General features: G+C 31.2%; 2 protein-coding genes across 6 annotated transcripts; both read left to right on the top strand.

Moving 5' to 3' along the window:
* Positions 1-1186: 1186 nt before the first annotated feature.
* On the top strand, positions 1187-4455 carry LOC137834707 (uncharacterized). 4 transcript variants are annotated; one of them, XM_068642853.1, is made up of 5 exons: positions 1187-1326; positions 2409-2581; positions 2684-3598; positions 3682-3783; positions 4126-4455. In XM_068642853.1, coding segments are annotated over exons 2-5 (1179 nt in total). In that variant the 5' UTR covers positions 1187-1326; positions 2409-2420; the 3' UTR covers positions 4127-4455. The 4 variants fall into 4 exon arrangements, with proteins under 4 accessions (XP_068498954.1, XP_068498955.1, XP_068498952.1 ...); XM_068642854.1 differs by lacking the exon at positions 4126-4455 and adding an exon at positions 4077-4095; XM_068642852.1 differs by lacking the exon at positions 4126-4455 and adding an exon at positions 1478-1606 and having other exon boundaries at positions 1220-1326; positions 3682-3894.
* Positions 4456-7792: 3337 nt separating this feature from the next.
* LOC137834708 (DNA replication ATP-dependent helicase/nuclease JHS1) lies at positions 7793-24862 on the top strand. 2 transcript variants are annotated; one of them, XM_068642855.1, is made up of 34 exons: positions 7795-8123; positions 8321-8488; positions 8695-8826; positions 9092-9160; positions 9687-9896; positions 9988-10038; positions 10123-10184; positions 10314-10446; positions 11768-11878; positions 12031-12127; positions 12280-12362; positions 13577-13642; positions 13927-14082; positions 14237-14292; positions 14377-14434; positions 14775-14885; positions 14969-15025; positions 15535-15669; positions 15771-16004; positions 16610-16684; positions 16848-16963; positions 17047-17119; positions 17219-17323; positions 17437-17604; positions 19846-19915; positions 20000-20151; positions 20476-20553; positions 20637-20729; positions 20826-20963; positions 21563-21602; positions 21685-21758; positions 23259-23396; positions 23616-23735; positions 24525-24862. In XM_068642855.1, exons 1-34 carry the CDS (start codon positions 7899-7901, stop codon positions 24681-24683), a joined length of 3813 nt encoding a protein of 1270 aa, XP_068498956.1. In that variant the 5' UTR covers positions 7795-7898; the 3' UTR covers positions 24684-24862. The 2 variants fall into 2 exon arrangements, 1 of the variants encoding a protein (XP_068498956.1); XR_011084943.1 differs by lacking the exon at positions 24525-24862 and having other exon boundaries at positions 7793-8123; positions 20644-20729.
* Positions 24863-27730: the final 2868 nt, after the last annotated feature.

Raw genomic sequence — 27730 nt, 5'->3', positions numbered from 1 at the left:
TAACCGCACGTAATATTTGAAAATATTTTTAAAATATTTTTAATAGGATCTTTACCATATTTTCTTCTTTATGATTTAAATTTTGAATTATAATAATATGAGACACACAATTAATATGAAAAATAAAAATGTCCTTAAATAAAATGGAATATATATAAAAATACATTCCGAATCCTTTTTTTAAATATGTTTCTGGAAATTTTTTTCAAAATAAAATTTTTGTATTGTAGATTCTTTTAACTGAAATATGAGATTTTGATTTTTAAAATATAATAATATCTTTCGAATCTACTTTTTCCTAATGTATTATTTTTAATTTCAGATTTTTATTTTCAAAATGAAATATATTTTTTGAAATTTAAAATTATGTAGGGTGCATGTTAAAAAGATTAGGTGTAGAAAGAATTTGTCATTTTTTTATGACATGTATTTGTTTCGGATGGTTGCTTCTTCCTCTATCTCCATACCTTCTTGTATCATCCCTTTTATAATATTTTAAATTACATATTTTGGAAAAAAAAATCTAGATCCAAAATTAGCTTCCGGATTATGTAATCCAGAAACCTTTTATAATTACCTTATGGATTACATCATCTGGAAGTCTTTTCTATATATAAAATTAGCTTCTAAATTATGTAATCTTATATATAAAAATAGCTTCTAGATTATGTAATCTGGAAACCTTTTTTTCAGATGTGTAATTAACTTCCGGATTACATAATTCATAAGTTTTTTCTGAATATGAGATTCACTTCTGGATTATGTAATTTGGATATATTCCGGATTACATAATCCATAGGCTTATTTCAAATAAAAAAAAGAATTCCAAATTTTATAAATTTAAAGAACACTTCCATATTCAAAAAATATTTTTCAGATTATGTATGTGGGTGACAAAAAAAAGATAAAACAATATTTTTGTATTTAATACGATAGTAACATAAGAAGGCATGGAGGTGTAAGAATAATCAGTCACTTGAGATTGATTCAAGATCTTGTTGAAATTTTGGGTTTTAATGGGTTTCCATTATTAAAATTTAAACATAATTATTATGATATATTGAATTTAAATTTTTTATTTTACTCTATTTTTTTTTTAAAAAAATCATATTTTAATTTTTTCAAACTATAGGTATTTTTTAATATTTTATTGACATCAAATTGAGGTATAAAAATAGAATGAATGCTTAAAAACAAAATATTGAGAGGGAAAGTGGCGCGTTTATGAAAAATCACAGTTCGTTTGGGCGCGAAGGGTTTTCCTCATCTCCGTCGTCTCATTCGAATTCTCAGCGAAGGAGAACACAAATTCCTCAACCCAATCAGGTTCTCTCCTTTTTCTACTCTTTTTCCTCCAACATACATATCTGCATGCATCCTTGTACTTCAATTTGAGATCTTTGAAGAAGCGCTTGATAATTTTTATACTGTGTTGCTAAGTAATTTGAAATGTTACTAATGAACGTGCATGGATTAGGGTAATAGTTCTATTTCTTTTGGATTTAGAAGTTGGGTGTTTCAAATTTTATCACAAAAGAGGAAAGAGGAGTTTGTTGATGATGTGAACAAAGGAAACTGATTTTTGCTTGTTCCGAAGAGAGTGAGAGTAGGTTTTGCTACCCCTTTAATCTTATTTAATCCATTTTTCTCATTATTTTCTTCTGATAAACTTCAATTGCTAAAGCCAAAGATTTAAATATGTTTGAGTAAGTTTGTTTTTCGTCTCTCATATTTAAAATTGATTTATTTTAGTCCCTGTAATTAGAAATGGTTTATTTAGTCCCTTTGCCCTAATTGCTGTTTAGGATTTCACTTATATGGTTTATGTATATCTGTTTTCTTTTTCGTATTTTGATTTTGACACTGTTTAGGTAGAAGAGGGTGTTTGGCCAGAGAGACTCTAGAACCTTTTTCAAACCACGGGATTGAAAAAATCCATTGTAAATTTGAATGGCCAGAAACAATCTTAACACAAATTTATGGACTAAAGACGTATATTAGTCATTATTTTTATTTTCATATCAATGATAGTGTTTTATGCATATACACTTTGAAAACACGAAGTCATACTGCTATGCATCATAATTGTGCAGTGTTTCTTTAATGTTGTTAGAAGCATCTAGAAATGAAGGAACCAAGCGTCTATACTCAAGGGATAAGATAATCTTTGTGAAATAATATTTCGTCAAAAGCAGACCGATGGCGACTTCTGTCTAAGGAAACTATATCTCTGCATGACACGTTTTGTTTCATGTGATTCATGCTCATTGTTTTCTTTCTGAATAGCCCTGCCCACACTATACTATAGATGTAAACTTGTGTCTTTCTTTCCCTAACTTATGCAATAATAGTGTAGTATGTGAAGAAATCTTCATTTTTTTCTTCCTAAACTAATGCTTTGTACTTAGTGAGAGGGAGTAATGGAATCGCCGCAGCCAGGTTCGAGAGGAGCAGAAGCCCTTAAAAATATATCTCCTGGATCATCTATTTCTGTTGCATATCACTCACTTTTTGGACCTCATGATGACCTCCTCCTTCTAGAGCTTGATGAGAAACTTCTCCCAGATGTTCTGCATGAAAGGTATCCATTGACCGACAATCATTTGCTTGTAACTCTTTCCCTGCCCTCAGCTCCCCCGATTTGTACTTTTTTAACTTTAATACAAATTTTGATCTATTTCAGGGTGGTCTTGAGAGGACAGCCTGATGAAGATGCAGTTCTTTGTACTCCATCCAAAACATATGCTATGAAGTTTGTTGGAACTTCCAATTCGGTTCTGCTTGTACCACCAGCAAATCATTCAGAATTTTATGAAAATCCACAAAAGAATGATAGTAATATGGAAGAAGATAAAGTTGTTGCACCCGTAATCAAAGTTGTATCTGGTAATATGGAGCTTGTAGAGACGGCCCCCAGACTTGATAAACTTAAGTCCTTTCTATCAGAAAAGACTTACAATTTTGACGTGGGAAATTTAGAAGACAATCAGGAATCTACAATAGGATTATATAACTGGAATGATCTTGTCAACAATATCCAAGCTAGTGATGAGGAGTTAAGGTCTGGACTGCAGGCTCTTTCAGCAGTGGAGATTAATGGATATTGGAGATTAGTAGATGGGAGTTACATGGACATGATTTTAGGAATGCTTTTGAAAAATTCGGTGTTGAATGATTGGTCACTTAATGCTTTAAACGAAGATGAAGTTGTTTGTACACTGGAATCAGATGGATTTCCTGGGGTGCTAGCAAGGCATTGTTTGCATACATATGGCACCAAACTAAATGAAGGCATGCCTGGCCGTGTCTGGAAGTTGGATGAGAAGCGAGTATGCATACATTTTGCAAAAGAAATCCTGAAAGGGGGCAAAAGGAAGTTAGAGAGTTTCATGGATGAATGGAGGCAGAAGGTTCCAGATGGAATGCAGCCCAGTTTTGATCTTATGGAAGGAGAAGTATTGACAGAGAGAGTTGGAGTTGAGACATGGATTCGCGCCTTCAGCGTTGCATCTTTGCCTTCCACTCCAGCTGAGCGTTTCTCCATTCTTTTCAGAGAGAGGAAAAAATGGGAATGGAAAGATCTGCAGCCCTATGTCAGGTGAACATCTCATAATTATTTTTACCTCAAAATGTGTCGCATCTTCTTTTACCTTTGAGTTAACCTCTTTTGATATGTTTCAGAGATCTGAAGGTACCAGGTCTTTCTTCAGAAGGTTTGCTACTCAAATACACTCGAAGGACACAACCATCACCTGATGCAGAACCGGTTTTCAGCGCAAGATAGTATGTACTGTTGTACCTTAAACAGTCATTATTTCTTTCCCCTGCTCCTCACTTCAGATTGACCTTGTCTAGTACTTTTATATAAAAGTTTAGAATTATCTTCTATTTCCACGATTAGCAGATATTTTCATGCATATTTCATATATATATATATATATATATATATATATATATCACGTGCGTATAAAATGAAGATTTGTTACTATACTTTACTATTGAAAACATGCTTGCTACAAATAACTTGTGGTGATAAGCTTAGTGTCTTTCCTTCCATGTTTACTATTTAAATGTAGATCTATCAAATTCCTACTAATTTACATGGCATGGCATAAACATTCTCAGACAAACTTTCGTGACAGAGATGGTTGTCTCTCCCCCTATCTGACAACAGAGCTTCCACACGTGCTGTAACTGTGTGAGTTGAAAAAATATAACTTGCTTTGGTAATCAAAAGCAGAATTGCAATTCGAAAGCTTTTACATTTTAACTATTAGTCAGAACTCTCTGTGCTCGGTTCTGCATCTCAATATCTTGAATTAGGCCGAGATAGTTATGCTTTTTGAGGATTTTTCACATCAATAAGACTATCAGAGATGGAATTTGGTTTAAATGATAGTCATTTCTTGTTTTCTTCTATTACTTTGTGCTGTTTTTGCATGTCAAAATCTTTTGGACTTACAGAAATCCCTTGTGTTTGATCTTATTGTGATGTGATCCTTTACGAATTAAAAGTGATATTTGAGGCTTCATGGTGTAATGCATTTTGAAGACTCTGCAGCTTTTTTTGTTGTCATATTTTGTGAATAGAGTTAGCTCTGTTAAGAACTTAAAACTATATCTTATAGTTAAAAAAAAGTATGCTTAAATATAATATTAAAACCAATATAATAGTGTCAAGGTTATATTGCATAATGCAACATAAAAATTATGTAAACATAAACAAAATTATCATTTTCAATGTCTTAAGTATAATATTGAAATGGTAAAATGAATCTGAATAGGAATGTAACAGTTAAAATAAATTACTTGATATAAAATTGCCTTAAAATGATAAAATTAAAGTTATCGCCAATATGGTATTTAATAAAAAAAAATGAAAATAAATAAAAGTGTTGAATGTAATGGGCTTAGCCATAATTTATATTATTTTATTATTATGTTATTGATTATGTTATTATTTTTGTCTATAAATAAAAGTTTATATGTGTATTTTACACTAGAGATATCAATCCTAAATTTATTTTCTTCCTTCTTAACATGGTATTTGGAGTTTAAGGTTAGGATTCAACTTCTTTTTTTTTTATGTTGGAATCTCCTCGCAATTGTCATTGTCAGAATTTCACTAGAGTAGTCGTCGTCGGAAGATATATGGAAAAAAGGTTAAGATATTTAATCAATATTTTAAAGACAAAATGAGTATAATTTTTAAAAAAAAAAGTTATAATAATAAATTTTGATCGTGCTTTGATATTAGTATGCTTATTCAATTTAGTTAAATATTATTTTTCTTAATTTTTGTGTTTATAGTATCTTCTACTTATAGATTTATGCATTACTTGGAATCACACGTTAATGGTATTTTATTACTATTTATTGACGTATATTACTTTTAATTTAGTATTGTCTTTTAAAATATTTTTTGTTTTAATTTTTAACAATTTAAAAACTACAATTTAGTAGGATAAAACTTCTCTGTATTTCTACTATTCACGTGGAGTTGTATTTCTCCTTTAGATGTGCATGAAGCGGAAGACAAAGGGGAAGATAGTGAAAAGTGTTTTGGAAATCCTTTATCGTATGCAAAGATTATTAATGCAAAGATCCTTCTGGAAAGATCTCGTAAAGAGGTGTACTTTTTCCATTTTAGTCTCTTTTTTTTCTTCATAAAAGTGACATTATTTTTTTCACTATATAGTCAATATATATAACATAATATAATACAAATGAAATAATATTAAATAACATTAAAATGATCTAAATACAAATACTAATTATTACATAAATTACACAAATATTTAATTATATTATTGATAAAACAAAATAAAAATAATAATAAAAGAAAATTTTAATACAACACAACATCAATTATGAAAATTAACATGTGAGTGAATACTTGTATGATTACCTATGATATTGTTTTTGTATGTGTTGGGATTAACTCAAGATCTTGTTTGCTTAAAAGTTTTGTTGTAGCCAACTAAAATTATGTTGGCAAAATTTTGATAGGATTATATGGGGGATATTGGTACTACCTAAGGGTTCATGTTTGATTTTTTAAGGTGGTATTAATGATTCATCCTTGTACTTCTCTTTTCCATATGTGTAAAATCTTATTATTTATTAAGACTATTAAGAGCTAGAACACTTGATGGCAGCATCTAGGGCCCATGAGGTGTGATGAGTAAAGAGATAATTAAAAATAGTGAAAGTTGTTTGTTAGTTAATGTCCTTTAGAAGTTATGTAAGTGGTATGTGTGATTCAAAGCTACAAGAAACTCACCCTACAACATTCATAACGTTTACATGTCATTAATTAACATACAAACCTCACATTTCCTAATTATTTACTTTGCTTACACATTTTTTGGGCCCTATATGTTGTCATAAAGTGTTTTGGATTTTAATGGTCTTTCCCACAAAATGAAGAAGTGCACCTCCATGGGTCACTCCCATAATTTTTTTATTCTTTTTTTTTAATATTTCGGATTAAGTAATCAGGAAGTCTTTTTCCTAAATTCAGAATTAGCTTTTGGATTACATAATCCGAAAATCTTTTATATACATAAAATTAACTTCTGGATTATGTAATCCATAAGTTTTTTTTTTCAGATGTGTGATTAGCTTTCGGATTACATAATCCAGAAAATCCGAAATATATATGAATTATATAATCCATAGGCTTATTTCAAATCCAAAAAAGAGTTCCAAATTTTATAAATCTAAAGAACACTTCTAGATCCAATGTATGGGGGTGGCACAAAAAGGATAAAACGGTATTTTCATATTTAGTATGGGGTGACACAAGAAGGTATGGAGGTGTAGGAAGAAATAGTCAATGAAGTATTATATGGGTGATCATATTGCATGTATAATGTAAACAAAGATTTTTGCTACCAAATTTAAAGTCTAAATAATAGGTAGTTAAAACTTTGGTAGTTAATTAAATATCAATTTAGAAACTATTTATCAATAATAAAAACTAATTTAGAAATTAATAATTCTTTTAGTTTTTAAAATAATATTTAATTTAGTTAATATAACAACTAATTATTTTAAACTCTAAGATTAGTTTATGTTTAATGATTTCCCGACAGTGTTCTATTCTCAGTCTTTTTCTCCACAATCATTTTGTTCCATTTTTTTTTTTTAAAGAGTTGTCATAGTATTTGTTATCACACAAAGAAAATTTCACACATAGAAAGAGAAATAGGAGGTTGAATCCTTGATAGTACCTCCAATAATCCAACATGGTTCCTTAGGTGGTACCACTATCTTTCACATCATCCAATACAAAATTTGCCAATATAATGACTCTATTTGGCAAGATTATTTTATTCTTCATAAACATTTCTTTCAATGATTTTAAAATATTAAAAAGTTCATTCTCCAACATTAAAAAATTACCAAAAACACATATTTATGCATTTCAAACATGAACATACATCCATTCCATCACAAATAATATCTAATGAGATGTTTTTCAGACAAGTTAACCAAAACCTTACATAAACATTCATATTTTTTAAAAAATTAAGCAATATACCAAACTCAACATTTTGCTGTCTCACTCTCTTTGTTCCCACCATCTTCAATGTTTACCAAACATGAGGGAGGTTATTTCAGTCTTTTTGTTGTTGACTTGGAGGTGAAGCTAGTATTCAATGGGGTGCAAGAAGCAAAGGTCGTTATAAAGATAGAGAAAGCCCAAGATCAGGCCCAAAGATTTGCGAGGGAAAGGAAGAAGTCCAAAGGGGAAAAACGTAATTACAAAACTGTGTAATCGAAGCGGGAAAAAACGCAAAGCAAAACATACCAAAACGTATCATTTCGCGGACTGAAGAAGAAACTCAAACCCTACCTTCTCTTCCATTCATCGATCAGAGAGTAATCGGAAAATGGCTCCGAAGAGGAAGAAACTCAATCCTCAGCAACCTTCCAAGTTCGGCATCCAGCACTTCTTCGATCGCGCTTCTCAGAAACCCCACCACCACCTTCAACCCCACACCACCACCGCCGCCGCCGTCACCGCCGCCGATACCACCACATCCACCACCATCGATTCACCACAAGAACCCGACGAAGTGTCTCCGCAGACGCGCTTCAACTTCTCACCTGGAATGGTAGCACAACCAACTAACTAACCAACTAAGGGTGTGTTTGGATATAAGCTAAAAGTAATTTTGAGAGCTTATCTGTTGAAATATAGTGTTCTCAAAAGTCCTTTTCATTTGTATCCAAACGGATTCTTGCACCATTCCCAGTGAATCCTTTTTTTTTTTCGATTTCTTCGGAAATTAACTAAATTGTATAAATACAGTTAGTGAAGCAGAGCCAGGACGACGCCGTCAACGAGGTCACCTGGAAAATATCTCCCGTGAATGAGAGGCTTCAGGCAGTTTCCAAACACACGCCTGAAGTGATCAAAGCTTTGGCTGCCTCTTCCAAAATGAACTTGTCGCCAATTCGCAGTCACAGCGGCAAGGAGGCAAATTTTCTCTCTGTTTCTTTTAATTGTGTGTTTGTTGATAAGAGAAATGCTTGCAACACTCTTTTATTGTTGGCCGAAATTTATTGAAAGTCAAAATTTTTGGTGGGTCGAAGTTCTATATTTCAACCCATTTTGGAGTGTGTTGGTACTTGTTAACATGCTCTAATTATCAATGTAAGTGAACGAATTAGATTGTGGTGCAGACTTGTCTGGACAAGGTTGCTTCGCCAACTCTCAAGGTGCCGTTGAGCTTCAAGAGGATAACCTCGGCCCCTGATGTGATTGGACAGAGTCCCTTCAGAACTCCACCTTCTTTGTCTTATCGCCCTGACAAGGTGATTGATTTCTTGTGTATAAAAATTGGTGCTTATATGTTTCTTTGCCTTGATCGAGTAATGGTCTTGGATTTGTTTTTTTACAAAGTGGGTGTTTCAGTGTTCCTTTTCATTGATTGTCTGTTGCTCTCGGAATTTTGTTTTGAACAAAAGGATGCTTAGATGTTCTTTTCATAGGTTGACTAATGCTCTTAGATAATTGTTTTTTCGTTCTCGTGAATCAAATGACTAGTTTGTTTGAGTTTCTTCTTGTTGTTTCTTGCAGGTGCAGCGTGGCAAGGATATTGAACACAAGGGACCGTGCGACCAACCTTTATTAAGACAGAACAAAAAGGTCAGGTTAGGTCTGGTCTCATATACCTTTTGGTGAAGCAGATATGAAAGAAACTTTAGGATTGAGAAGGAGAAAAAATTGATTTAGTTTTGGAATAAAAGTGAGCATGATATAAGTTTTAACATGACTGAAACATAGTTCTAAAGAATGGTATCTGAAACCATTAGGCATGATTAAAACAACGCTTAGAGTTAGAGAGGACAATCTGGTACCTGAAATGAAAGGATGGAAAAACCAGAATCAATTGCTTTAGCACATTTTGATGTATGTTAATTTTTAAGTTTGAACTTGTCAATGTTGTGCTACTAAAGTTGTACAATGAGGTACTATATTTTTATTACCAGTCAATGAAGACTAGTTAAATAAATTTTGTTTCCCGTATTACTATGAAAAAGATCCCTCTTAACCATTGTCACATTTTGTGTTTCATAAAGGAGTCTTCTGACATTTTACTTGTCATTCTGTAAAATGCTTAAACTTCAGCACTTCGGAAGCCAGTTATTAGTATGAATGTTTTCTTGTATAGGCATTGCTTGAACTCTTAGATCAAGTTGAAGATGCCATTACTGTTGATGATGCTCCAGTTTGCCACAGCAACACCTATTCCTTTAAAGTACCTCAAAATCAAGCTAATGAGCTCCCTGTCAAAGTCAAACCTGCAGTAGAAAGGACCAAATCACATTTACCTAAAGAGGTTGTTGATGTCTTCACCAATTCTAATTATTTGGTTCTGGAGGTATGATTTTAGAACTAAGTTTTGTTTTAATGGTTTTTGGGTTCACAAAAGAATAAATTCTCATAGGCTTGTTACTTACTTTCTAATTTAGGTATCTGAACATAGGTCTGCTGATTCAAATGGTGCTCAATGCTCATACAAGGTGTTGTAAGAAGGATCATTGCTGCATTTCCTTACCGCTTCTAAGAATCTGACTAATAATACTAGTTGATCCACTGCTTTCCAGGTGCTACGTTTGCTAAATGAACAAACTGGGGAAGAGCGGGCTGTAAACTTACAGAATGAGTGGTAAGCTGGTGTGCTTTAGTGTACTCAGGCTTATATCAGTGTACCTATCTTATAGTTGTTACTGTCAGTTATTCTCTTTCTAATTATAATATTTCTATCATTTCTAATTCCTCTTCTAAATCATCCCAGGTATTGTAGTGTAATTGCACCTGGAGATACTGTGCACGTAATTGGTGAATTTGATGAAAGGGGGAATTGTGAAATTGATCATGATAACAATTTTTTGATTGTACACCCAGATATTCTATTGTCTGGAACTCGGGTAGTTATCTCTTACTCTCTCATTTCCATTTGTGACTTCAGACTTTAACCTTAATTTACTATGGGAAATATGATATAGATGATTTATGTAAATTTTATTTGCTTAAATATATTAGTGGTCCGTTTAATTGACACATCTTGTTTTGCAGTCTTTATAGTTCATATAATATAAAATTTTACTACATAAAATTTTATTAATTTGGTCCCCTCATCATTCCTCTGCTGTTAAATGATGATGTGGCAGACAAAACATTATGACACAAGGACACGTGGCATCACACATCATAATGACATGACATATTGTCAATCACGTATGATGGTAGTGACCATAGTAAAATTTGATATTATAGGGGGATCAAATAGATCCAAATTTCTTATAGGGACTAAAATTAAAAATTAGATATATCGTAGGAATCATTTACGGTTTAAATAACTATTTTTATAAATTAATATTTATTATTTTTATGATTGTTTTAAAATATTATGTTATTTATCCACAAAAATATTTTTGAAAAATAAATAAAGTAGTATAATTTCTAAACTACTGTAAGTCATCATTATTGGGAGCGATGCCTAGGTTTAGGCATAAAATATTTTTACAATAATAACATAAAATAAGATTGAGGTTAGTTAAATTCAGTTAATGGTATTGATTTCATAAAATAAAGTAGTATAATTTCTAAATTATTGTAAGTCATCATTTATGGGAACGATGCCTAGGTTTAAACATAAAAATACTTTTGAAATAATTATCTCAAAGGGCCAAACGTCCTCTTGGTGTTGTCCATTCATATGTGTGTGGACCGTTTGGTGTTTCATCTCTTGGAGGTTAATTTTTGTTGATCAATTGACTAGAAAAGTCTGGTTGTGTCTGCTGAAAAAGAAGAAAGAAGATTTTTCTTTGTTTGTGTAATGGTGCACCCAAGTAGAAAGACAATATGAGTGGAAATTGAGAATACCCAGATGGTAGAGGAGAGTTTAATTCAAAAGAATTTAATGAATTTTGAATTGAAGATAAAGGGGAGTTGTGACAAAGATGTTTACATTTAACCTGCATTCCTGCAAGCTGTTTTTTTAAATATATATTTTCACACATTAATGCCTTAAAACTGGTGGTTGAACCAGACATGTCAAGTGCAATTTGTTAGTCTTATTTGCTCAATTTATTTTCTAGTTGAAATTTGATCGTCTTTCACCATTCATGACTCTGAAATTTAGACTCTTATCAGGCTGTTTTGAGTGGTAAATGCCTTTTTATGCAGTTCAATGTATATGACCTATATTTTGTGGATGTTAACTTCTGACATGAGACTTTGTTCCAGGTTTCTTCCAGTTTTAGTTGCCCAAGGAGAACTGTCTTAGACGAGAGGCTGAAAAACAATGATTACTCAACTGCAGCATTAGCTGGAACAATGCTGCACCAAATTTTCCAGGTCTCTAAATTTCATCCCGTATCCCATAAGACAATGTACAATACATATATTCTCTCATTTTGATGAATCAGACTGTAAGGTTCTGTTTTTTTTTTTTCTAAATTTATTCTTTAAAAAGTTTTCTTGTGTTGCGGTGTGGTATGTTGGTGCAGGCTGGGCTTACAAAAGACCATCCTACAGTAAATTTCATGGAAGATTATGCTGAAGTGGTATTGCAGAAAAACATTGAAAGTTTGTATGCATGTGGAGGTGTGGTATTGCATCTTTCTTTATATGTATCCCATTTAAGTTTATATGTACACACATCTCATTTAAAGTTTGGAACTTAATCAACAGAAGTTTTTCTCCAAAATATCTTATATAGTGTTGACTCTGGACCCTTTCTTTTGCATACGTTGCAGTTAATGAAAACGACGTTCGCAAAACCATGAGAGATGCTATTCCTAGAATATTAAGTTGGATCATGCGGTTTAAAAATACGGAGGTATGAAAAATCATTTATCCTGTTTTCTGAAACTTTATTTATTGTAATCTTTTGTCATAGAAGTGTTTCCTTTGCTGTTTTCAAATTGGTATTTGGAGATATAATTTACACCATGTTCTAGATGTCCTGCTAATTAGATTTGTGGTGTTCAATGTTTGGGAAAGAATATTCCCTTGTTGGAAAGAAAGGGTAGAAGGGAAGTTTAGGTTGTTTTGACACTAGCTTCGGTAGGATCTAATACCTATCTAACAAAAGGTAAAGTTTTATTATTTTTTGAAGAAAGGTAATCTCCAAATGAATAAACTGAACAATGCTCTTGGGCCATATCCCAATAAATTTACAAGGACTCCGAGATATAAGAAAATATTAAACCTCTCACCTTTTGCTAGTTCTTTTATTCTTTCCTATGGCCTAGTTTTTCCACATAATCTTAAGATCATTCAAAATTAAGGTTATGAGGAAGAAATTGACATGTGCCAATATCAAAATGCACAGAACTTGTCATAACCTTCACTATATGAGCTAAAACAGAGCATTTTAAGGAGTTAGTTGTGGTTTTAAATATGGCTATAGCAAAGCACGTAGGTCATTTGCAGACAGATTAAATTTCAACAACCTATCTTGCAAGTATATTTTTTCTTTGGTAATACGGGTTACATTGGTTTAAATTTTGTCTATAAAAATATTTGTTAAATTCCATCTTAGAATCAATTGACATTTAGTGAAAATGCTGAACAGATGCCTAAACCACACCCTTGTATTTGAGATAGACGATGTGAGACTTTCCAATTCCAATACCTCCTCTTCCACATGTCTTCCAAACCAGGCAATACACAACAATGTTGTTAAATAGCTGCTATAGTGCTATTGCGTTGCATCTTCAGCAAGTTTCCTACTAATTGAAATTTTGAGTTACTATAAGTAGTGTATATCTTACTAAAAAAGTTGGATGTGTGAGGTTGAATTTGGTTTAGACCTAATTGTAGTCCATCCTTTGTGAGTTTTGCTATTTGCCTGCCGGACAGTGGTACACAACATAAATTACATAAATAGTGGGGCTTATTAAGGGTTTCATCTTAAAACAATAGTCATGTGAAGTTGCTCATCAGATTTATAAGTAGAAGCAGACAATGTGGGGCTTTTTAAAATTATTTTATCTATATTGGTTTTTTCATTTATTGAGTATTGTGACTGATGACTTAGTGTTTTGACAGGAAAGAAAAGACCCGAATGTCAAATTTGGATTTGATAATGGGCCAAAGAATGTTAGCATATCTGAGGCAAGCTCCAAACTATTCTCCAAAGGATATAAATTTTGTAGATGATGCATAGTTGTAATAGCTTAACAAGTTAGGGGGAGCACTTTAGCTTTTAATGTTTAGTTGCTTTTTTGTCCACAAATATGCATTTATCTTTTCAATTTGGTCATTGTTGCCCACAATCAATTGCTTTAAACAGAAGCTCATCACTTGTACAAAGCTCATAATAGTCAATAAAAAGTTTCTTTTCTCTCAAGTTTGTTTTGAATAATATATAAGAGTATTATTCGTAATTAATGTTGTAGGTAATTGATATTGAAGAGATGGTGTGGGCTCCAAAATATGGTTTAAAAGGGATGATTGATGCTTCGGTCAGAGTGAAAATTCAATCACAAAAAGATCAACAGGAGGAAAAGATTATGCCATTAGAGTTCAAAACTGGAAAAACACCAAATAGCCAGGCAAGTTCTGGTCCTCACTGAAATTCAGTTCAGTCAATAAAAAGTGAATCAGATGGATACTCCTATGAACACATTAAAAGCACTAGAAATATTTTTTTAATACCTTTTACTTATAGTATTTTTCACTTGCAACTCTTAAATTTCATATCTGCAGTCATCAGTTGAACACAGTGCCCAAGTAATTTTGTACACTCTCTTGATGTCTGAAAGGTGCCTAGCAAACTATTGATTTCTTACAGTATGTAAAAGAAATTTTCTGAAATTTAATTTATTTTGTCCGGATTATGTTAATAGGTATCAGACGACTGTTGATTCTGGTCTTCTATATTATCTTCAATCTGATCAGACACAGGTAAAATCTGTTGCTTTAAGTTATCAGTTATTCTTTTTTCTGCCAAGAGTAGGTAATATTGTTGTTGGATATTGAGTCAAATAATAGAAAAATCCATATCCAGTTGTTTCTAGATTGGTGGAGCAAATATTCTGATTAATTGTACAACTTTAATTAAGGGAGTAATATCCCCTATTAGACATGACAGTTCTTATTTCTTTCCATTTCTGCAAATTATAATATTTACTATTCCTAATTAGGATTCTCATTTGTTGTACTCTAAAAGGCTAGTTATGCAATCTGTATCACCATTTCAGTGTATGGGAATAAACTTCAATTGTTTTATTTTTTATGGACATAGGGCATCGTGGTTCAAAGATCTGACCTAACTGGGCTAATAATGCAACGAAATGAACTAGCAAGTTATATTCTTAAGGCATTGACTCTACAACAACTTCCTCCAATGTTACAGGTACTGGCTTTTCCATAATTTTATAAAGTATTTTTAACAACTTCATTGGATTGCCATTACATACCTTCATTTTCTGATTGTAGAGTCCTCACATTTGCAGAGGTTGTCGCCATCTTAATGTTTGTAGCGTTTATCACAAGGTACTTCTTTATCTTGGGATGTGCAGAAGCTTTGCAAACGGTTATAACCACTCCTCCTGACATAGAGCCTGTTATGGTTGTTTCTGCTGCTGATTTTTAGGTTCAAAATCATCATTTACTTAGCTATGTTCTAAATGGATAGGACCATAGGTGACTAAGATTTATTTTTTTCCTTCTGATTTCTACACAAATAAAAAGTTTACTTTTTTTGCAATTGCATTTTTACTTCTGTATTTAAGAACCCTGTAAGATTACTGTTAGTTTAAGCAATTCTACCATTACCTGAATATTAATTGCTGCATTATTTTCCTTTGTAATCATTTTTACTGAAAATAGTGTTTAATCTTGTGTTATGTCCATATAGATGTCATTGATTTGTTTGTGTACAATGTTATTTAATATGATATATATTTGTGAAGTTTATCATAATGTTATTGCTTAATTTGTGTAAGAATCTATTCTATATAACAAGTCTATTTCTTGTGGCTCTTTACTATAAAATGCTTTAGGCAAATGGTGGAAGCACAGAGAGCAGTGGGTTGGGAGAGGTTTTTGATTCTCTTACTAATCACATGACTTCTTCGCATTTTAAGTTTCTCCGCCAATGGGATCGATTGATTGACTTAGAAGCTAAAGAGACTGAGGTTTGAAGTCTGTGTTTTTAGTTTTTGCCTTGAAATTTATTTTAATCAATTTACAAGTTTCAAAAGTCTTCTTTTTTTACTTATCTCCTTTACCATTTCAGATTTTAAGGAAAGAGGTGTGGCAATCACATGGTTCAAACAATAGTGGTCTTTCTTCCATTGTTCTTGATGACTCACTAGGAATACCTCTTGAGAAATCTTTCAAAGATGACCAATTCACTTATCGTTTCATACAACAAGATTCTTCTTCTAACCTCTCTGAAGTTTCTAATGTGTCTTCTAGTGCCCCATTGAAAAATCATTTAGATTTCACACTTCGAAGTGGAGATCATGTGGTATGCATACTTTCCTATTACTATTTTGGAAATAATTGAATTTAGTTGTAATATCTGGATGTTTAACAAAATGAAGGTAAAATTTGCAATGTGGTATGGAAAGGATAATTCCACAATAGCTTTTGTGGTGAAGAACGCACACAATGGATTCCTTACTCCTAAGTCTGTTTAGAAAATAATTAAAAAAGAAAGGGCCGGAAATTAGTTGGTTATAGTTTATATATATACAATATATAATTAGAACCCAAGAGTCAATAAATATAATGTAAACAAGAAGGCATACCTACAGAAATAGAGTAAAGAGAATCACAAACAAATATTATTTTTGACTTTATATCTTTAAAAAATTATTTGTGACTGCTTGTTTATTTTCACTTATTTTTTTATTAAGATTAAAAATTAGCATTGCATTCTAGACAATCTGCTTGAGATTTTATTTGACTTAGTCCTGCAAGTAGTACTACTAAAGAGAGAATATTGTTTCCTATCAGAATATGGATATTTTAATAACTGCCTTTTGTAAAAGGTTTGTGTTATGCATCTTATTTTATTACTGACGTGTACTATTATCTTTTAATTATAACTACCTTTTGTTTATTTTTTAGATACTGGGTAATCAATCTAGCCATCAAATTATTGCTAAAGGGGTGATATCTGATATTAGTCCGATCCATGTATCTGTGAGTATTATATTAACTGTTTCTTTTCTGTTTGATTCTGAATTTTGCCCTTTTGTAAGTTAGTTTTTTTTTTCTATACATATGTATACCCTTTCCATCATAATCCTTGGTTGAACAGCTGAGTAATTAATTTCAAATTATTTACTTTGTAAAATTTCCCAAGGTTTCCTTTCCTAAGCGTTTACGAATTCCCGGGAGTTCTTCCACAGCACATGATCTCATTCAGCAGGTTTGGAGAATTGACAAGGATGCAGCTGTGACTTCCTTTGCAATTATGAGGTGCCTTCTCTGACTGCCGTCTCATTCAAAAATTTAATTTGCAAAATGTATGCTGTTATTGAAAGTTATGCATTTTTTGGTAGGTTTAATCTTGTACAACTTTTTCTACAAAATGATCGAAGTGCTCATTTGCGGAGGATGATTGTTGATCTTGAGGTAAAGTACTTGCTACATTGCCTTTTTGAATTAGGTACTACATTTCTGTATGACTAACTACTTCATCCTTTCCTCTGTATTGATCTCCTCTGGCTGTAGGCTCCTAGATTTGACAGTGGATCTGTACTTAGTCAGGATCCTGCGATATCCTATGTTTGGTCAGAGAAGAGTTTGAATTATGACCAACGTAGAGCAATTCTCAAGGTCTGCATGAAACTTTAATTTCTTGACTTTCTTTTCTAATTTTAACGTGCAAGTTGGTTTAGTTTATCATTAAACTGATTTTTCTGTGACTCTGATTTGTTATTGATTTTCAGATACTTACAGCAAAAGATTATGCACTTATATTAGGGATGCCTGGAACAGGGAAAACGTCCACATTAGTCCATGCTGTGAAAGCCTTGTTGATTAGAAGGACATCCATTTTGCTAACAGCCTATACAAATTCTGCTGTTGATAATTTACTCATCAAATTAAAAGCACAGGTATCCATCTCCACATATTATAAGTTATAACATCTTGTATGATATCACAGTTAAATATGGCTCCATGTTGCTGGAAAATAATCCACACCATTTATTTTAATTGTCCTCTGTCAGCTATTCTCGATAGTCTATAAGTCTCTGATGTAGATAGATAGATTGATTGGAAAAGTATAACATAAAGTAAAGTGAAAAGACTAGAGGTTTTTGGCAGTTTGGCTTTAGGTCAGAATGGTGGTTAGAACTTAAAATGAACCAAACACCTGAACTTAATGCAGCCATGAGTCAGCAACTTTTTTTCTCATTGTGTAACTTTACTATGCACTCTATGTGAAGCGCTGCAAACATGGCCAAGAGTGAAACACATTAACATAAACACCGTTCTTTGATCTCCATCATAGCTTCCACCTAGCATCCTCCTTTCATTTTTCAAGTTCAATTTTTCAATCTTGGATGGTGGTCTATGGAAGGCCAAAACTCTGCCATATTAGATTGTGGATGGTTCTGTGGGCAATTTGAAGAGGATGAATTAAAAAATGCGTGATATACATGAATAATTCTGCTAAATATAATAAATTGTAAAACTAACATGTATAAAGATAACAAAATTTGAAATACATTCTATGAAATAAAATTCACGAGGTCCCAACAAATTAGCATAAGAACACTAACAATAATGATAAAAGCTACAGAGTTAATAATGGACAAAGAATAAGTTAGTTTCTATCCCTCTTAATGTTCCTTCTTCCTTTCCTCTTTCAAAATGTTGTCATAATTCTTCTTGTCCTATAAAAAGATACATCCTCTAGCTTCTCTTGAATTGTGAATCATACTTTCGCAAGTTTTCAATCGATTGCTCAGTTTTCTTTAGATAGCAATTCTTCTTCAACTTTAACCTATTTCTCTTTTCCTTTTCTTGTTGAAACACTTCCTGGACCCCTTTAAGAAACTTTTGGAGTTGATAGACTTCCCCATTTGCGGATCACTTTATTTTCTTTAGCCTAGGAAGGGGAAAGTTATTATGGTGAATTGCAGATTGACTACTAAGCTATGTAGCACGGACAATGATACGACACGGACACGAAGATACGTATAATCTCTAAAATGTAGGATATGACACTGATCTATATAATTCTAGACACAAATTATGAATTATATAAATTGACAATAACGATTTATGTGCACAAGTATGTCTCTGTTTATTTTTTGGAGAAGAAAAATGTTTTTCATGACTGTTTCAAAAGGATTTGTTTATTATTTTTATAATCATAATAAAAATTTATACAATAAGTTTGAGTTTTTAGAAAATTAATGTATTTTTCCTTTTTAAAATTGTGTTAGAAGCGTACTAGAATTGTCAGAAATCCAACAAATATATTTTGAATTGGATACTTCACAGATACGTGTCTTACAAGTGTCATACGAGTGTCGATGTCTGATACGAGTATCCGATACTGACACGTCATTTAAGAGGAGTGTCTGAGCTTCATAGTTACTAAGAAACAAAGGGAATGAAAACTATTTTAAACAGGTTCAGTTTGTTTTGGAGGAGTTTCAGAAGGTTTTTGAAGAACCTTGAGGCCTGCCAGTGATTGGTCCTCTTAAATTTGAAATCCCTTAGTGCTACTTTTTGGTAAACCTAGGACTCTTGATAAGAAACTTTCATATATTATTCAGCAGTGAAAATACTGCAACAAAAATATTACATTAAAAGTCTTCCTTAAATCAAGGAATAACAGGATAGTAAATGGAAACAAATAAAAAAATAACAACGGAGATCTTATTTTAAAAATAAAACAAATCAAATAGCCGATTCCTCTAATTTGGAGATTTGCGACTTCTCTTAAATTTCATCTACTGTGACTTCTGCCACGTCCCTTCCTTAACCTGAGAATTCTTCTGTGTCTTTTACCTTGCATCTTCCTGTGTCTTCCACCTGTTCCCATGTTCTATTCCAGTTTTACCTACCACCATGCTTTCTAGAACTCTAGCTTTGGTGATCTGTGAAGGATTATCTTTATTGATTCAAAAGTTCTGTTTTTTTATTCATCCTTTCCTGTATCAAATCCCAGCATGAAAACTTGGACTAATTTGATTTGACTGATGTCCTGCATGGGGTACTAATATTTACTAATGCCTGCCTCTCTTGTTTCCAAATGATTACGATATATGTATCCGTATATTCTTTAATTTCTACTTTTAGATGTCATATATTGCATGTCATTATAATTTAAGTGGATGTAGGGGATTGATTTTGTACGAATTGGAAGACCCGAAGTAGTGAATGAGGTGGTCAGAGAACACTGCCTCTCAGGTTTTCCAATTTATTGCTTGTATGCTCCCTTATTAAATATAGTAAGATTTGTAATAAATCTTTTGACAGTGGTTTCTATTTCAGCAATGAGTGTACAAGGTGTTGAAGATATCAAAAGAAGGTTGGAACAAGTCAAAGTTGTTGCAGTTACTTGTCTTGGCATTTCTAGTCCCTTGCTTGCCAACACAAGGTTTGATGTATGCATTATGGACGAAGCTGGACAGACAACTTTACCAGTATGCTTCTTTTTCCTTTTGTGTATAATTTCCAAAGTTAAACTAAATTATATTATCCTCTGGATTAGTTTCCACATTTTTTTCTTCGATTACTGTATTTCCTTATCTTACCATGATTTGATTAGTATAGATAACGGTTAATATAATACACCTCAATTTGTATCAATTCATGTCTTATTCTTTTCTATCTCTTTTCCTCCCTACGTACTTAAGACTCCATAATTTTAATTGCAACAGAGCATGACATAAGGAAACAATTGTTCGTGTGCATGTAATCATGTTGTATGCTTTCATATAATTATGTTATAAATATTGCCATTGCAGGTGTCCTTGGGTCCTCTAACGTTTGCTTCGATGTTTGTACTTGTTGGGGATCATTATCAACTGCCACCACTTGTCCAGGTATGTGCCTAAACTATTTGTTCTTTCTTTGTACAAAACTCGATAATATAATCTTATGAATTTTTTTATCTGATAATTCGTAGAGTACAGAAGCCCGAGAGAATGGCATGGGGATAAGTTTGTTCCGTAGGCTCTCAGAAGCACATCCGCAGGCTATTTTAGCCTTACAGAGTCAGGTATGTTATGGCTACTAGATATTAGATTGCAAACTTCGGTTTTGTTCTTTTTGCTCCATTGTTGTCTATCAGCTTCACTTATTTGGTGTATTGCAGTATCGTATGTGTCAGGAGATTATGGACCTTTCAAATGCCTTGATATATGGTGATAGATTGAGGTGTGGTTCAGTTGAGGTAGCTAATGCAAAACTTGAGTTTTCAGACTTAAGCTGTGACTTGCCTTGGCTAGAACATGTGAGGTTTTTTTTATATCTGGATTCTTATTATATTATAGATGGAGGTCTTTTGTTTTTATTGCTTAATTCTATCTATTCATATGAGCTTGATCTTCCTTGAATATTGTTATAATGGATAGTATGTTTTGGGGAAGACTCTTTTCTTTTTTCTCTGTGCTTGTTGATTTATTTATTTATTTTAACAGTAATTTGCTTCTTCCATTGCCTCTTTATTCTAGGTATGTTATAGCATTGTCTATACAACGTAATTCACCTTCAAAAATTAAAATTAAAAAATAATATTTCATTAAAAGTCTCTGAGAAACTCATTTCTGCTGACATCAACTTTCGTTTGTCAGTATCAAATAGTTGGGAAATTATGCTGAGCTATATTTGTCATTCTTAATATATATGCTGAATAGTCATACACTTATATAGATACTGCGCTGTATTATTAATGTATTTTGGGTAAAGTTTGAGTTTTAATAAAAATTTGAGCGGGTGAGCTAGATAATCTTCAAGGGAAAAGTTGTCAGTGTCACAGATAAGATAACATGTTTATGCTTGGATAAGATAAAATTATGTCTTTTAAGTCTCTTTTTGTATAACCATGTGCAGGTTTTGAATCCTCTAAGACCTGTTATATTTATTGATACTGGTATGCACATTATTTTCCTTTACATCCTTTATCCTATAGTTTATTGTAAATGAGATTGTTTACATTTATTTTTCCATCGCAGACAAGTTGCCCGCATTAGAGGCAAGAGATCACAAGCTTGTAAATAATCCTACTGAAGCTCAGATAATTGCTGAGGTATGTCATTTTCAAAGATAATATATTATTTTTTTGACAGACAAATTGATATATTTTTCATGTGAGGCTGGCCAAGTCTTGGTACACTAAACTGTTGAACGACAAACAAGATTGTCAAACCCGCGAGTTTATGTAGACTCGACTCGTAGACTCATAAGAGTCTACTCTCATATTAAAAAAAAAAATTAATAGTGTAAATAACTACATTTAGTCCTGAATGAGAATTATCTAACTTCAAAGTCCCAAATAAAGAAGTTCATACAAATACTAGAAAAGTTAAATTGTTCAATTCAAGTCATAGAAATTAAATAATTAGAAATTCAAGTTTCTATGTTCAATCCTCTAATGATATCCTCTCCTCCATCATCTTCACCTTCATCATCTTCATCCACATTGACATCAAAAGTCACATTTTCAAGATCAAATACATCTATAGTTGGAACTCTTATTGCCGGATTTAAGTGAACATTTGCATCTTGAACTTGATCAATCTCATCAATATTATCTCCCTCCTCAGTTATCCATTCATCATCTGATTGAATATCATCAAAGGAAAGAACAACTGTTTTTCTAATTTGCTTATTTTTCAACTTCAAGTTGTACATGACATACACCAAATCATTCATTTTTTTCTTATGCAAACAGTTTCTTCTCTTTGTATGAACCTATATTAAATAGGAAATTTAGTAACTAACTATACAAACTAAATAAAGAAATTATAAATAACTTAAATTACCATTTCAAATGAGCTTCAATTTCACTCACATCCAGAAGAGCTACAAGTCAAGCTTAGAACTTGGATAGCAAACCTCTTCAACTTTGAAGTTCTATCCCTAAACATCTCCCACCATTCTCCAGGAAGTATTGTTTTTTCTAGTTTCCTTTGCGTCTTCAATTGCAAAAGTTCCTCTACCAAAATGATACTCAACAAGTTGCACATTAATTTTCCTTCTTTCTACAACATCCTTAGCCAATCTTCTCATGGACATATACAACCCTTCTTTCACCTCAGGTTCATAATGGAATTGGGGATTGAGATAATATGCAACTGCATGCAAAAGCCTATAAGTTGATTATCCCATCTTTGCATCAATTATTTTCCAAACCTCATAGCTATATACATTCAATACCAACCAACCAACTATTGTATAAGTAATAGAAGAAGTAATTTCACAAATAAGGCATTAAATTTTCTTATTGCTTTCTTAGTGCTCTATGTTCGGTTAAAATACACTTGGACATTATGTTGGTTGACCATTTTTTTTCTCCTTTTATTTTGGTTAACTGGAATCATCAATACATTTGAATGTTTTGGGACAAAAACCATTATCGATAATTATGTTAGTGATGATCTGTTAATGGAAATCGGTTTACATGAAAACCCCAAAGTTGAACAACTTTGTGGACTGAATGCCTTGGCCCTTCTTTCTTACGTGATTGAAGATTCCAGTCATTTGTCTGGTTCATGTCCATAAATCATTTTTTTTATTTATATTGCAGATTGCAAAAGAATTAGTTAAAAATGGAATCGGAGAAGAACACATTGGCATTATCACTCCATACAATTCACAGGCAAACGTCATCCGCGGTGCTGTTTGCATGACATCCTTGGAAATACATACTATTGACAAATACCAGGTTAGACTCAAAGCAAAAACAAACATCAAAGGATTATGTAGGAGTTGTGAATTGTTACAAAAATTAAATCATACAACCGAATAGTGTTTAACATTTCTCTAAAATTTAAGGCACTTTGTCTTTTCCTTCTGATCATTTCATTTAAATTTTTTTTTGTTCTCGTTACACATAAGATCTCCATTTTTTATAATAAACTGATCATTTGTTTGTGTTTTCCAGGGTAGAGATAAGGACTGTGTGTTATTATCTTTTGTAAGATCCACGGAAAACCCAAGAAGCTATGCTGCGTCTCTGCTTGGAGATTGGCACAGGATGAATGTGGCTCTTACTCGTGCTAAGGTAGTTATCTTGTGCTCAAACATTTTCTACTTTCTTACTTTTCCCTCAAATTCACTTTAGGTGTATTATTGAATAAATGCTTATATAAAATGGTTGAAAAATATTTTTTTCTTTAATATATAAATTGTACCCCTTGTTATATAGTAAGAACTTTTGTAAATCAACCTTCTTAGGCTTTGGTTAGATAAACTTATTCATATGTTTTTCTAGAAAGAAAATTAAGAAAAAAGAAAATTTTTCACAATAAACTAAAAGTAGTGTATGCATTAGTTAAATTGTGGAAATTAGTTTGTGTAAACTAATTTAAACTTGTAAAAAAATTTGTTTCAATTTTTTTATTTTTCTCTTAAAAATGTTTATGGAGAAGTTTGTCTAAGCGGTCTTTAATTCAGAATTTGTAAAACTAGCATCTTTTAAATTGAGTCTTTGGACACATTATTTTCTTTGCTTGGTCACAGTTGATCTTTTTAAAAAGTGTTTTGTAACTAAGGAGAAATCTACACTATTACATACTTTTTAGTGCTTAACTAATGAGGAAGTTTTTCATAGATTTCTCTTTGGTTATCATAATCCAAGTACTAAACTATCTTGCTACAAAAAGAATGAAGTTTAGTTATATGTTGTGGCCAAAATCCAAAAAATAAACTGTATAGTGAAGGCTTTCTTGCAATTTCCTGAGGAGTTTTAGCAATTATTTTTGTCTAACAGGTGTCCCAGGCATCTAGTATTTTTTGTAAGCAATGTTTAACTTTTGTCTGAATTAGTTTTTGGCTTGCTTTTTGTTTACAGAAAAAGTTAATAATGGTAGGGTCTAGGAGAACTCTATCAAAGATTCCTTTACTGAAACTTCTTATTGACAAAGTTGAGGAGCAGTCTGGAATTTTAAGTGTCTCTCAGAAGGATATGTATAAAAAAGGCCAGCTCAAGAGATGTTCCCAACTGAGATGATCAATTCAAATTCTTTTATTTTAATAGCTTATTGATAATGTAATTTAGAAATGTAAATGTATATAGTGTACAAAACGATTTTCCAATTTTCTTGTTCAAATTTTGCTTCCCAAAATTAACATTATTGGTTACTAATGCAATAAAGAAAAGTATAAAAGTGGGAAAAGTTAAGCATGAAATAGTATAGTACATTTGATTGTAGTTTTAGAATGTGTTTTAACTTGAGAGTTGATTTTATCTGTTTTATAGCACATTCACCATACTATTCTGTCTCTTCACGTTTTCTACTTTCTTCTCTTTTTTATCCCTTTAGTCTCTGAATCAACGTCTATGCCTTTTCATTTCAATGCCAAACTCATTGCAAATTTACTAATACTCCAAGTCCATGGACCCACCAACCTTCACTTGGCAAATGCTCCCTGTACCCAACATTTTTTAACTTGCACCCAACATAATTTTTAAAATTCCAAAAATACTTTTTATTCCGGAAATAAAAATTCGGAAATGAAAATAATGCATTTTGGAAAAATAAATCTGGTAGAGATTTTTGTGTTTCGGATATAAAACTCTGGAAAAAAAAATTCCATTATGGATAAAAAAATCTAGAACTGAAAATAATACATTTTGAAAAAAATTATCTGGAAGAGATTATTGTGTTCTGGAAAAAATCTAGAACTGAAAATAATACATTTTGAAAAAAATTATCTGGAAGAGATTATTGTGTTCTGGAAAATGGGTTCGAAATGTAATTTTATATGTATCCTATTTTTTTAAAAGTATTTTCGGGTTTTTTCTGTGATTGGGTGCAGCAATTCTCCCTTCACTTTCCTCCAAGTTTGGTCATTGGAAATATGATTTAAAATTAAAATTATATGAATGAAATCAATTTTGTTTTCAAATAATATTTAAATTATAATTTTAATGTTTTAATAAAATACAATAGAATAATATTTAAAAATGAAATTAAAGTTACTATTCAGTACAAAATGAAATTTAAGTTATAGTTATGTGAAGTTATTTAAAGTTAAAATCTCAAGTCTTAATTATAGAAGAAGTGAAATTAGAATTTAGAATTTAGAAGCAAAAGTATGAGCACTAGTTTGAATGTGATTAACACAATGATAAGATCTACAAACAATACAACCATCCTTGAAGCTTCATTGTCTTAGAGACTACTCAAACCATCAAATCACTACTTCTACTAACAAGCAAATACTTTATCTATACCAAAAATTTTATTTTATTTTTACTAAATTTTATATCAATAAACCATTCTTTTATATACAATTACATTTTATTGACCTATTTTTGTATCTCATGATAACAAAGCAAAGCAAGTCACTAATTCAGTTATCATTCTCTTTTTATATTCCTTAAAAATTACGTTCTCTTCCTTTTTATTCATTTTATTAATATTCCTTTTTATAATGATATTATGTATATAGAAACATATATTAATTTTGTTAAAGATTAATTACTATTGGAAAATTAACATCTTAAAATAAAAAATTTATTCACAAACTTCAACATAAATCTTATTTAAAGACATGGATCTTATAATTTAGGTCAACTACTTGTGGTTTTACTAGAGTGGATACAATATTATTAAACAATAAAAAATGTGATTAAAAAAAGAAATATCTTTACTTAAAATATTCCGTTATCTTCTCCAACAAAGTTTAATCATGAATTTATCATTTACAACATATACAGTAACAACATAAAGGAATATAATGAATATTAATATTTAGACAAGAATTATGTTTTTTAATTTCATGGAAAACACTTCCAACTTGTAATAAACATCTTCAACCGTGTTAATACTTGGGCTTCCTGCATCATAATAAAATTGAAATTTTAATTTTTAAATTTTATTCTGAATTTTAATTTTTAAATTTTATTCTGAATTTTAATTTCTGGAGCACAATAATCTATTATGAATTTACGAACATATTTTTTCCAATTCCATATTTTTATTTCCAAAATAAAAAGTATTTTGAAAATTTAAAAATATGTAAGTTGCAGGCTCCAAAAGTTGGTATAGGAAGAATTTACCTAATACTTTTTCTTATGATGTTTTCAAGATATATTTTCTGGACAATCACTTGTCAGCAAAAACTACTGAAATTTCATTAAAAATATTTCAATTAGTTTAAAGATTGAATATCCTTAATTGTCTTTTTGAAGAAAAAAAATATTATCATTTAATTAAAAACTTTAGATTAATTTTGTTTATAATTCATGTGACAGAGTGGTCTGCATAGAATAACTATCTTCCACACCGACAAAAACCTTGGTAGCAGAATTGATAAATAATATTGGTATGTAGCCATGTGATAAGGTTAGAATTAAATTATAAAATATTTAAGCACAACATTTATATATTAGTTAGAAGCAATTATCAAGTTATCACATAGAAAAAGTGTTAGTTAATTTTCCTACTTTTTTATATGTTTAATTATGGTACAACCACCTAAAACTGTTTTTTATTATTAATTAAATAAAACACACATAACACCACCAATAGACACTGTGGATTGAAGAAAAAACACTGGTTTTTAGATGATAATTTGATCTGATAAAGAATTTAATTTTGAGTGAGAAGTTTGCATAATGCAAGTAACCATGTACGCTAATTTTGAGATTCAACACTTCTATAACATGTTTATGTCGGATAAATGTATCGGACCGAGTGATCTTGTAAGATATGTATCATATATATATCGGTGAATGTCCAATTCAAAAAAATATTTATTGAAATTTTGATAATTATTCTAATATAATTTAAGAAAAAAGATATACATTAATTTTCTAAAAACTTAAATTTATTGTATAAGTTTTTAATATAATTATAAAAGTAAAGAATAAATCTTTTTTAACTAGTCATAAAAAATATGTTTTTTTAATTTTTTTCTAAAAATATTTATAAACATAAATTTTTATTATCAATTTATATAATTTATAACTAGAAATTATAAATAGAAATTAGAAGTATTTTGATTTGTGGTATTATGTGTTACATAGGATTGTAATAATGGTAAAAGAAA

The sequence above is a fragment of the Phaseolus vulgaris genome, chromosome 5 (assembly GCF_000499845.2).
Source record: "Phaseolus vulgaris cultivar G19833 chromosome 5, P. vulgaris v2.0, whole genome shotgun sequence".
Classification (NCBI taxonomy): domain Eukaryota; kingdom Viridiplantae; phylum Streptophyta; class Magnoliopsida; order Fabales; family Fabaceae; genus Phaseolus; species Phaseolus vulgaris.
This window is presented reverse-complemented; position numbering and strand designations above follow the sequence as displayed.